The 13451-nt window shown below is 30.3% G+C and overlaps 3 protein-coding genes across 3 annotated transcripts; 1 reads left to right on the top strand and 2 right to left on the bottom strand.

The window, feature by feature from the left end:
* Positions 1–3201: 3201 nt before the first annotated feature.
* HELRODRAFT_172690 (hypothetical protein) lies at positions 3202–4209 on the bottom strand (the record flags this gene model as incomplete). Its single annotated transcript, XM_009019350.1, has 1 exon — positions 3202–4209. The coding sequence occupies one exon, from the start codon at positions 4207–4209 to the stop codon at positions 3202–3204; it is 1008 nt and encodes a 335-aa protein (XP_009017598.1).
* A 5892-nt stretch (positions 4210–10101) lies between these two features.
* Positions 10102–12239, top strand: HELRODRAFT_172689 (hypothetical protein; the record flags this gene model as incomplete). Its single annotated transcript, XM_009019349.1, has 4 exons — positions 10102–10141; positions 10313–10410; positions 11050–11117; positions 12032–12239. The coding sequence occupies 4 exons, from the start codon at positions 10102–10104 to the stop codon at positions 12237–12239; spliced, it is 414 nt and encodes a 137-aa protein (XP_009017597.1).
* Positions 12240–12325: 86 nt separating this feature from the next.
* Positions 12326–12835, bottom strand: HELRODRAFT_172688 (hypothetical protein; the record flags this gene model as incomplete). Its single annotated transcript, XM_009019348.1, has 1 exon — positions 12326–12835. The coding sequence occupies one exon, from the start codon at positions 12833–12835 to the stop codon at positions 12326–12328; it is 510 nt and encodes a 169-aa protein (XP_009017596.1).
* Positions 12836–13451: the final 616 nt, after the last annotated feature.

Raw genomic sequence — 13451 nt, 5'->3', positions numbered from 1 at the left:
TTTTATGCAGCTGAAATTAAATTTTCAATTTTTCTCAAATTAACTCTTAATAGCAGGAATATATAACTGTTAAGTTGATGCACAAATGGTTTTCATATTTCTTACAAAAAAAACTTATTTGCTATCAAAATTCAGTCAATAATTAAGTTAGATTTAATTAAAATTCATACATGAATTATTATCAACTAATGTATTAATACGTTAGATACGTTGACATTATTCAAACTAGTGAGATTATATATTATATTATTATTATTATTATTATCATTAAAATTTATGAAGCGCTTATTAAAAATAATAATGTTAATTTTTCAAAAGCGCTATCCTATAATTAACAGAAATAGCGGAAAAAGTAGATAAAATAAACCACAAATAAATCAGTTCACAGTTATTGATTAAATAAATGAGTCTTCAAATTCTTCCTAAAGTTTTCAATTCCTGAATTGCACACCCTCAACGACCGTGGCAAACCATTCCATTCAACCGCCCCCGACACTGCAATACTTCTTGCTCCTATCTGCAAACGAAAAACAGGCATAACCATCAAATTATCATCATCAGATCTTAGACTTGTGCCAATACGCAAATTTGATCTCTTCTTATTGAACTTGCATGTCAAATATTCTGGCGTAAATCCATTTAAAACCTTGTACATTACCATACAGATTTTATATATTATCCTTTTATTGACAGTTAGCCAATGTCGGTTCCTCAAAATCGGCGTAACGCGATCAAATTTAGCACCACCTGCAACAATTTTAGCAGCTCTATTCTGGATGGACTGAAGCATCACAATCGAAGCATCTAAACCATAAAACATGCTATTGCAATAGTCCAAACGTGAATGGATGAACGCGTGCATTAATGACTTTAATGTTGATTTGTTCAATGATTTTTTAACTCGATTCAATCTTTGCAGTTGGAATGAACATGTCTTCACAATTGTTTTTATATGATCATTCATAGTTAGTTTGGTGTCAAAAATACACCCCAAATTTGTAGCCCTATGGCAAAACTGAACATTTTCATTTTGTATTATAACTGAATTAATACCAACCCTAGATAACTGCTGCCAGGTGCCTATAGGAAGAAACTGGGACTTGCACTGATTTAACTTCAGATAATTACAGGACATCCAAACATTCGATAAGCTTGTTAATTTCAAAATGGAAGGTATCAGGTTTACTACTTAAAATTATCTGAATGTCATCTGCGAAAGCATGGTATTTAAAACCAAATGACTCGATAACTCCATAAAGATCAGCTGTATATAATAAGAACAAAATAGGTTCAAGCACAGAACCCTGTGGTACACCGGAGGAGACCAGTTTTATATTTGATAATTTATTTTTATAAGAGACTTGTTCTGTTCTTCCAGAAAGATAAGACTTAAACCAATCAATCACGGGGCCCGAAATCCCAAAATCGTTGTTCATTCTCTCCAACAGAATACCATGATCTACACAATCAAATGCCGCAGACATATCCAAAAACGTCAACAGAGAAACATTTTGCTCATCAATAGCAGCATATATTTTTGATAAAACATATAACAAAGCGGTTTCCGTAGAATGGTAACGTCTATATCCAGATTGGCAGAGAGAAATCAATTTAAATTTATCTATGTGTTTTAACAAACTTTTTGCAACGACGCGTTCGATGACTTTCGACACAAAACACAAGTTTGAAACTGGTCGGTAATTCCTTAGATCACTCCTATCTGCATTATTTTTTTCAAAATTGGGAGAACAATTGCATGCTTACAAAGAGCAGGAAACGCACTAGTTGTCAAGCTTAAATTGACAAAACTTGTCAAAAAAGTAATAAATAAATCTAAATACTTCTTAAGAACATAAGTAGGAATCAAATCCAATAGACACGTCTTTGATGGTAAATTAAATATAATCTTTTTTAATTCCGTTTCAGTTACAGGTGGAAAAAATGAAAACAATTCATCACTGTTTAATTTACTTTCATCAAAAGCTGGTCGATTTGCAACGTTCGTAGCTTGTCTAACTCTATCAATTTTCTCTTGAAAAAAATTTAAAAATTGATCAGAGCTATAATCTGGCGTCTCTTGAATTGAAATCGAATTGTTATTGCATAATACTCTGTTGACAATGCTCCATAGATTTTTAGGACTATTTTTATTATCATTGATTAATTTTTTCCAATAAGAATTTCGCTTTTTTGAAAAAAGCTTAGTTTTATGCTTCAAAGCTGTGACCCAATCACCACGACGCTCAGGCAGCACACAGTTTCTATATTTTCTTTCTTTTCTTCGACAATCTGCTCTTGCAATGTAACATTCCTTATCAAACCTAGGACAGATTAGATCACACCTAATTTTAACATAACGAAGTGGTGCGATTATATTAACTATCTTCGTCAATTCATCATTAAAAATATTAAATTCACAATCAATGTTGTCGCTTTGACACGGTTTAGATAAAGGAGATTTTTCCACAAGCGTTGCTAAGTCATCACCATTCATATACTTCCAAGATCTGACTAATTTTATATTTGTCTTGTTACATAATTGTTTTATTGGTATTTGAACCAAAACCAAACCATGATCAGAGTAGACACCACTTGGTAAAACTCTACAATCTGTAGCCTGGAAATCACTAGAACTGGCAATTAAATCGAGTGTACCACCAAGAACATGAGTCGGTTTATTTACATGATTTGTTAATTGAAACATTTCAAAAACTTCAAGTAAACGAATGGTATTCTGATCATTAGCTCTTTCAAGATGAACATTAAAATCACCCGCTAGCAAAACATTTGAACTTAGAACAGAAATATTTTCTAATACATTTACAAGTTTTTCAAAAAACAAAGCACTAACCAATGCCGAGCCAGGTCTGTATACCGCCAACAAAACAAAATCTGTTTTATTTATTATGAATCTAAGAGCAATAGCTTCAAACGTAGTCAGTAGTGGTAAACTAACTTCTTTGCATTCAAAACGAGATCTATGAAATACAATTAAACAACCATGATGAGGATCGTGGGGTCTCAAATAATCCACAAAATTAAAGCCCGATGGCATTGACAATTTAACTGAAATATTATCTGACGCCCGATGCCAAGTTTCAACCAACACAAAAATATCCAGCCCATCCAAAATCAATTCATGAACAATATCAAATTTTGAAACAATTGATCTGATATTTAACAAACCAACATTTATTAAATTTACTTTATCTCCGGATGAAATGTTACAATCCTCCACCTTCTCACTGGCCCCACTACTCTGTATAAAAAACCCGACTTATCAGCTGCTTCATCCACTTTTGCCTTGTCAACCAGAGCCCTGTGCTCCTTCCTTTGGTCAATAGTCAAATCATGGCTAAGACCAATGTGTTTAAACTCTTCAGACAACGACTTCATTCTGGAGACGTTCCGCATGATGTTATTTTTGACATTCAAATTATCAAATTTTACCAATATCGGTCGAACAGCACCATCTTTCTTTTTTCCGAGTCTCATAACTTTGACAATGTCTTTTTCAGATGTCTCGTCCGATAGATGTTTTAATATTTTCATAATATTAGAACGGTCGCTATTACCCTCATCCAGGCGGAAGAAAACTAAATTCAATTCTCTCTCTTTAAGTATAGTTGCATCATTTAACGTTTTATGTACAGCCTTTACTCCATCATTAATGACATCAACACGGTCTTTGACTTCACGTCTAACAATGTCGGCAAATGTGGTACCCATCTCATTGTTGATTACATTGACATTGGTTTTAACTTCTCGCTTAACAATGTCAGCGAACGTATTACCCATTTCATTTTTCAAGTTTGTTATTTCATTACGAACTGACGATTCATTATTATCAAGTCGAAACAATGTACGTTCATTTAACATAAGACTTGCTTTAATATTATTCATTTCTTGTTGGAGTTCATCATTAAATTTATCCAACTTTGGCAGAATCTGAGCACTACCAGCCTCAAGATCATTGAACATTTTCTTGAATTCAAAACCTTTTAGTTCGGTTGACGATTCAACACAGTCGTCACAGAACCATTTTAAATTGTTATACGCTTCAACTATCTCGCATATAGGTTCAGTCAAAAGTGTACATTCCAAATGAAAAATACTATTACATCGATAACAGCATCCACGTTTTTTATTCACCTTTAATTCTTTCAAACACTTTCTGCATGTACATTTCTCACCATTAGCTGCAGACATGCCGGCGCACACAAATTATAATGAGCAATCACGTGACTCCAAATTAAAAAAAAACTTATTCTATAATTAAACTTTATAAATAACTAAAACTATAATATTATTTAATTTAATTTATATTAAACTAAATTTACTTAATCGATTATTCTAAAATACAACAGAAATTTATTGAAATTAACGAATAAAATTGAGATTTACTAGCAGCGAAAAATATCCAACCGTTACAGCCAACTAACTAACTATATATATATATATATATATATATATATATATATATATATATATATATATATATATATATATTATATTGCTAGTTTGTCAAAAAGAAAAATTGTTATTGGAAAAACTGGGTGGAATCAAATAGCGACAAACCAAAACGTCTTTGGAATGCCGTTAACGGTTTGCTTGGAATGGAACAGGTAATGGATGTATCAGAAGTTGATCATAGTTCTCTTGACTTTTCCAAGTTTGTCAAAAACAAAATTGATGATGTTCGTAATTTAACCAATCATTGTGATGAACCAACATTCACTCCATGTGATCTTGATGAAGAATCTTTTTTTCAAACTTCTCGCCCTGTACTGACAGCTACATAAAAAAAAGTCATTTTAGAGTCTCCATCAAAATTTTGTTTTCTTGATTGTGTACAAAGATTTTTTAAAGATTTGTTGATTTGTTTTTACCGTTTTTAACGTTTTTCATAAATTTGTTTTTGAGTTCTGGCTCATTTTCATCTGCGTTTAAAAATGCTGTTGTCACACCAATTTTGAAGAAGAATTCTCTTGATAGACATGAGTTAAAAAATTACCGACTTGTATCAAACCTTATGTTTTTGTCAAAGTTGGTTGAAAGAATCGTTTTATCACAATTTGCTTCTCATTTGAAAATTCATAATCTTCTGCCGGTTCACCAGTCGGGTTATCGTGTGTTTCACTCGACAGAAACAACTTTAATTGATGTTTCGTCAGGGTTGTATTCATCAATGGACGAACAAAATGTGTCATTGCTTGCTCTCTTGGACATGAGCTCGGTGTTCGATTGCGTCGATCATGCAATACTTCTCAAAAAACTGAAGCAAACATTTGGACTATCGGGAGTGGTTCACCAGTGGTTCGTGTCGTCGTACCTTGCTGGTCGTACTCAACAAATTTTATTCAAAACAAATTTGGCAGCTGTCGATGCTTTGTCATACGGTGTACCACAGGGTTCCGTCTTAGGTCCTATTCTCTTTTTGCTTTATACAGCAGATGTTTACACAATAATTGAGTCGTACAATTTCAGGTTTCATGCATTTGCTGACGACATCCAAATAATAGCCAACTCCTCTCTTGTCGTTTGGTGATGTGGTCGTTGATTTAGTATTGTGTTTATCAGCCAATCTTCAGCATATAGTTGAATGGTGAAAAAAAAGTTATTAATAATAAGAGGTAATTTAGAAGTATAGAGCATAAATAGAAGAGGGCTAAGAATAGAACCCTGAAGTACCCCGAAAGTAAGAGTAAGGGTGTCAGAAGTAGAACATGACATTACTTATTGTTTAGGAATCAAAAAAACTCTAGTAGAAAACGTACAGCGGGAGATGTGACTGCTGGTGAGGACAACCTTCGAGATGGGCTCAGTCTTCTGTAAATCAATCATCCACCAACCAGGACCGTCGTCAAGAGCCTCGTTATAATTTCCACATGCAACGGAAAAAGTTACAGTATTCTTGTCAATGGCCAAGCCAGCGTGTTGATCTTTATATGTTCCTTTCTGAACGACATGATATATCGACAGTTCCAGTTTGTTTACTGAGTGAACTGTTCAAAAACAAATTTGGCAAATGAATTACGTACAAGAAAATAATTTTTCAACTGTCTACTAAACTATAAAAGATTATATACATATTTTTCAATTCAAATAGTTTTCCATAATTTTTTTTATTTGTCTAACGGATCAAATCGTTTGAAACACTAATAAAAACACCCACCTATTTTTGAAGTAAAAATGTTAATTTCAGCAATGGCTAGGGCATCAGGTCTGAAGGTGGCATTCTCCACCCTGACGACATACAAGTTTTATTCCAGTTTTAGATAAATATGAACTCAAACAATACCGCCTCGTTGAATGTCTTATAAAGAAGTTAATTAATGCAAAATGGGCAAACAATTTCAATGAAATTTGCATATATATATATATATATATATATATATATATATATATATATATATATATATATATATATAGTAATATGATATTCATAAAGCGCTAATTATAATTGCTTTTCATCAGCGCACTCCACGCAGAAGTTTACAAGTTGACCACATTTTCAGTAGCTTGACGGCGGTGTAGAACGGTTGAATACTTATAAAATAAACAAATGTGTTTTAAGACGTTTTCTAAATTCTGATAACGATATTTCAGAATATGTGACTTTGATGTTTTTTATCTTTATTGTGGAAGCGTTTTTTAAAGGCTCTAAACTGCATCATTTTAATGTACAATTAACTGCTTTATTATGTGGCGATGTGGAGTTCGTAAGTACATTTGTATATAAAAACAAACTAAGTATCAAAATGTACTTGCATTGTTCTACTTAATTTTTTTATATATGCTCATACTTAAGTACTTTCTCAAGTACTTGTACTTAAAAATAATTACATTTTCTTATTAGAACTGATATTTTATAAATTTCCATGTTAAACATAAACTTTGACATTTGCCACCTAAGTTTGATTGTATGTATATATTTATGTATGTTTCTATGTCTGGATGTATGTTTGTATATTCATTTGTTCACATGTGAACTTGTATATATGTGTATATTCATCATGAGCATATTATATATAGGGTAGGGTGGGGCAAGAAGCCATAGTTAAGCCTTTGATGAGTGACTACATCTAAAAGATAGAATATTTCTACAATATTAGTGATTATTTTACTAGATTGATATGTCCTTTATCTAATTTTACAAATTAAATTGTTCAAACATAGGTTTCCTATGTTTTATAGCACAAGTTATCTAATTTTACAAATTAAATTGTTCAAACATAGGTTTCCTATGTTTTATAGCACAAACCGTAGACCTCTATAAAATGGGCCTTTTGCCCCATGCCTGGGGCAAGGCCTGTGTAGAAAAACTATTAAAATAAGCCTTAAAAATAGTTTCAAATCCGAAAATGTAAAAACATTTTAACAGTTTTATTGTACATAAAATAAAAATTGGATGAAAAGAAAATAAAAATGTTATTGTTAATTATTGTTCCAATTGATACAAATAAAAGTTCTACGATGGTCTTCTTCCAGCCCTATACACAGGAATTATGATGCCAAATGTTACATTTTTGGCATTTTATTCATTGAAATCCTGTGAAATCATTACAAAAAATTTGTGAACATGTCCCACAAAGAGTCAAATCTTTAGAGCGCCTGACAACCGACTAAGCTTTATAGTTCCCGGATATGTTGTCATGGCTTTTGATGTCTTCTTAAAGTTCTTGCAGGCAGTGGCGGATCCATAGGGGGGGGGCGATGGGGGCGATCGCCCCCCCTAATGAAAAAAAAGAAAAATTTCTAGTTTATTTTGTCAACTCTTTATTACTTATTGGTTGATGACGATTTGAATAAACATAAATAAAATAAAAAATAAGTAAGCAATATAAACAATTTGACAGACACAGATTCTCAACCAAATAAAAATGCCTGTTTGTTTCATTACAAAATGCCATTTAGATGAAAATGTTACTTTACACAAGTTAATTTAATTTAGATTATACTATACTATAGCTATAAAGTATAACACTATGTAATATAATTATAATAATCAGCAAACAATTATACATAATAATACAATATAATAGTAATAAATAATATTAGTAACATAATAAATGCATTAAATGGTAATTTTAACTCAAAGTTGTATAAATAATTTGTGCTGATATTAAGTTAAATTTTAATTAAGAGTTAAATTTAAAGAGTTAAATTTTTAAGAGTTAAATTTAATTTTAATTAAGAGAATGCAATGGGAAAATCTCATTAAAAAATACATTGACAATTACGATGAAAAAAAAGATTTTAATTTGTAGCAAACATTTTACACCAGGAAGTTTTCATATAGTTGGTTTGAAAATTTCTCTTTAAAAAAATGCTTTTACATCGACGACGGTGGTTTGGTTTTTCCTTCCCGTGGTGTCAGGGTTATTAAAATAATTGATTTCTAAAAATTTTTGCGTTATGCTTTTTCTATATCATCATCATAAAACAGTATACAAGAAAACATATATTACGATTGAATAACAATAGAAACAATGCATTAACAATCATTAACAACATTGCCAATAACAGACGGCTACCAATAAACTATTCCTAGCATTTAATAAACAGATTTGTCATGTATCAGAGTGGCAATTAAAAATGGAAACCGAGCGACATAAAATGAATACTGAATCGGTAGTTTCAAATGTTTTTAAAAGGTTGGCCAATGAAGATTTATTAAATCTCAAAGAATATATAACAGATACATTTAATGGATTAAATAATCATTATTTTTGTTTACTTAGACTTATTGCAAAAACATATATAAATGTACGTTCATTTCATTTCGAAAAAACCACAAATCAAATAAAGATTCGTTCTAAATTTCATAAGTTAATACATTTCAAGGGACAATAAAACCATTTATCAATGAAAAGATTTATCAACCATTTGTAAATTTTGAATTGTTTGATTTACTTAGTAAATATATTTGTGTCATATATATATTAAACAATCTTTTGCTATATGTTGGTAAAATCTGAATTTTTTATTTGGTCATTATGTTTTAATAAAACCTGTCACTCTAACATCTTCATTATTTTATATTTCATTTATTTTTTTTATCTATGAAATCATTATTTTCAACATATTTTAACATACTTTAACATACTTCAATCATATTTCATTTCTAATTGAGTTTTCACATTTGATTCATTCAATTGAAACAATAATGCATCAACAATTATTTCAATTCTTCATTGTTTTGGAATTTGTTTTTTCATTCAAAACATTTAACAATTGGCCTTCAATTTTTTTTCCTGTCATAATTAGTTTTTGAAATTAAGCTGACAACAAATTTTTAATATTGTAATTATAAATCAAACCCCAATATTGAAAAATGTTCATTATACTTTTTTATATATTCATCAACTAACAAAATTATTCTCAAGACCTTCTTTACCTAACATGTATGCCTTTATATCCAATCATTTAATGTTATCAAATTTTTGATTTCAATTTAAACATGCATTTTTTAAATCTCTTTATACTATTCAGTATTTTTTCTGCAAGAGTTTATTATTGCATTCTCATCTGCATTTGTAAATATCTGATCATTAATCTACATCATAATTTTACTGCAGCAATATATTAACTAGTTTCCAATTTTAATAATTCCTTTTTTTATCTAATTAATTTTTTCATACAAAATATAACTTTTTTTGAGATAAACTTTAGATAATGTTATATCGATTGAAAGTTTCTATAAAAAAAAGATATCATTTCATTTCATTTTTTAATAAAATATTTTTAAACATTTGTGTCTCTTTGTTGTCAAATTAGTTGCCAATGACTTACGTAAATGATTTGCACTTAAATATAAAACTATCCTGATTTTAATCGCTAAAAGTAAAGTATTGAAAATACACTTTAAAAAAATTTATTTAAATATTACTTATTTTATCACTGATTAAATGTAGAATAAACACAGTTTGCTAAAACCAGTCCATTTCATATTCATGGCATACAATATAAAGGCAGATTTGTCATTAATTTACTCTGGCTTTTATCAATAACTAGAAATTATTAAAATTGAAAGCAGACATTTCCCATTTTTTATATTTACAGTACAAATTCTAGAGACAACATGAAAGTTTATGAAATATGGTTCAGCTTCAGATGATTATTCTATATTCAAAAAAAGGTACTCAAATGTATGATTGTCAGCTATTGTTATTACAGTAATTATGAGCAGTCATACATTTGGTATACATTCTCATGAATTTACATATCACGTTTATAATAATAATAAAATAAAACGTAGACAAATTAAAACAACATTTCACTAAATATCCATTGCACGTTCCAACCACAGATGCAAATTCACCAGCTCCAGAGCCCGGAAGGAAACGTGAAAAGAAACAGCATTCAACAAATAATGTGGCAAACATCAAAATGAAAGAAGCCGGTAATGTAAATTGAAGTGAAAGGGCCAATGAAGGAGTGCAGGAATCAAGGGATCATGGTTGCACTATATCAACTTAAGTGAAATAAGCAAAGGGAAGGAGGCCCAGAAAAGGGGTGCCGATAAAAATTGCCTGGTTTGCTCCACCATCAGACGATGAAGAAATGATCAACGAAAAATTTTTTTAGTGTCTTGTTTTGCAGTTTTTAAATTGTAATAATATTGTAAAAAATACATCAGAACAATTTAATACGTATAATTTTTATAAAATATTTCTACAATTTCTTATGTTTGTTGCACCAAGAAAGATGTCATTATTGTTTCAAATGCCATGTAGTGTTGCAAAATTCCTAATTCATAAAATTTTTGAGAGCGCAAACAAAAAATAATAAGAATATGTTTAAAACTAAATTTTTGTTCTTTCATGGTTTTTTTAATTAAAAATACTTGCACCATGAAAGATGTCATTGTTGTTTCAAATGCCATGTAGTGTTGCAAAATTCCTAACTCATAAAATTTTTGAGAGCACAAACAAAATATAATAAGGATATGGTCAAAACAAAATTTTTGTTTTTTCATGGTTTTTTTAATTAAAAATACCCCAAACTACAAAATTTGATATGTATGCAAAATACAACAACACTCAGTTAAATGGAAAGTTGTCCTTCACCGATATTTTAGGGCTTAAATGGATAATAGAGAATAGAGAACAATTGTAAGCTGTTAAACATTCCTGCTCGAAAACACGCACCAGCGTGGTCAGGGGTTGTCTTGAAGCTGAAACTCTCACCAAAATTTTTGTTAGAGTTAATTTGAACTAAAATGTGTTTATGATTTGAGAAAAAACTGTTTTAGTCACCTCAAACTTTAAAACTTATCCAATTTTCTAATACCCAGGTAATTGTATAAGAGTGAACTAATTTAGAAAATAACATAAATAAAAAACAATGTCTTTAATAAACAATCATTTACAAAAGGGTTTCTAATCTTATTTCAAATGAATTGAATTTTCATCAACACAAATGTAGTCAATTTGATGTGTAATCATAAATTAAAAACTTACACAATAAAATAAACAAAAATATTTTTCTAAAACATAAAATTAGCATTTAATGATGGATAATAAACAACGGAACTATGAAAACGATTGGCAGATGTTGAAACGATCAAATCTGTAATACAGTTATCGTGGGTTTAAAACGCGTAGAGTAAAAGAATAAATTTGCCAAATTAACTAATAAAGTTGTGTATTAAAAATAACAAAAAATTGAAATTATATGGAAATAAACAAAAACAACAAAAAAAAAAATGACTCCCGAAATATAACAACAAAAGCGAAATAAAAAAAACATCGAACCGACAACTGTAGACTAATCTACGTGAAAAACATTAACTACGCCGACTCTGAACAGCACTAAAGTAACGAAAAATTCTTGAAATTAACCAGAAAAATTTCCGCAAAAAACACGATAGAGCTGAAAAATTATTGGTACTGAATAATAAAAGTATATGTTTTAAATAATTTCTTCTGAAATTTTATTTCATTAGGCAGAACTCTGCTTATAATATTTAGGCAAACAATGTTTACAGTACCTTGGTGCATTGTAATTTAACAAAAACGGACAACAGCGTTTGCCAAGTTTGCATAAAAAATATAGGTTTCTGCTTCCAGAGCAAATTTCTAAAAAATTTTTTTGCAAATCTGAAAACGAGATTTAGTAAAGATTCAATTGAAAAATTGGGTTCAAATAAAGAAACCTGCTTTTATCTTTTATACAGTAAAAGTCCTCTAGAGAGGACACCATTGGGGAATGACCAAACTGTCTTCTCCTCTTAACTGTCCTCTCCTCAAGACTCAACATCAAAATCTTTTTTGATATACTACATAAAAAATTAAAATAAAACAACACGTTTTTAATATTGTTATGGAAGAAAATCATTCATAGTTGTCTGTTTGCCAAAACATTTTGTTTTTAACAATTCAATTTCTAAAATATTTTCAATGTTCTCAGAAAATTGTAACAATTCTCTATTGCCCACATGTATCGAATATGAAGTTAGCTTCCTGGCACATTGTAATGCCATCTTTGTAGAAACTTCTTGGACTGGAGCCTCTTCTTCCTCTTCATCATCTTGGACTTCAAATTGTTCATGATTTTCAGAACTTTGTGGGCTATGGATTGAGTCATCATTGTTATCCATGGTTACAAAATTTTCCCAAGTAACAGAACCCAAAAGGCTGGTTATGGTAAGATCAGCTTCAATCAGCTGCACATCTGTATCTATATTTTTTCCTATTCCAAAACCACACTTATTAAAACATTTTGTGATTGAAGTAGGATTAACATTTCTCCATGCCACATCCAACCAATTAATTGCATTTAATAGGTTAACAGATTTTGCTAGTTCTTGTGCTGTATCTGCTTCTTCCATGTCTGTCAAAACATGTCTCAATAACTTTTTCCTATAAATAGCTTTAATTTGTAAAATTATGCCAGCATCTAAAGGCTGCAAGCGTGACGTTGTTTTTGGTGGTAATTAACGATAACATTTGACATGGAAATCACTGGATGAGCAGAACAATTATCAACAAAGATAGCAATTTTTTTTCCAAGTTTAAAATTTTTTTTCGCAGAGTCGACTCCATTATTACACAACAGTTTATCAACACGGTTTTTTAAATAACCAAAGATTATCAAAGTTTCTTTAGCGCATTCCATAGAATAGAATAAATACAAATATTCAAATTAGATGGCGCATTTTATCAAATATTCCATGTGGTTTTGTTATAAATTGTCCGCTCTTTAAGACATAAAAGTCAATTTGTACTTAAAACCCTGTTCGTAGTTCGTTCCTTTAAAATGTCCGTTCTTTAGGGTCTATTTAACATGCAAAACGGTTCCGTGCCAAGCAATACTGTCCGTTACTCTTATCTGTCCATTCTTTAGGGTCTCGCTCTAGAGGACTTTTACTGTAGTAAAATAAGTTAGCAATGGAGATCATAACACAGTGCTCGACACAATGAACCAAATTTTTATTTTCAGCCAAA

This window comes from Helobdella robusta (assembly GCF_000326865.2).
Source record: "Helobdella robusta unplaced genomic scaffold HELROscaffold_24, whole genome shotgun sequence".
Classification (NCBI taxonomy): domain Eukaryota; kingdom Metazoa; phylum Annelida; class Clitellata; order Rhynchobdellida; family Glossiphoniidae; genus Helobdella; species Helobdella robusta.
The sequence above is the reverse complement of the archived record's forward strand: the minus strand, read 5'-3'. Positions and strand labels throughout refer to the sequence as shown.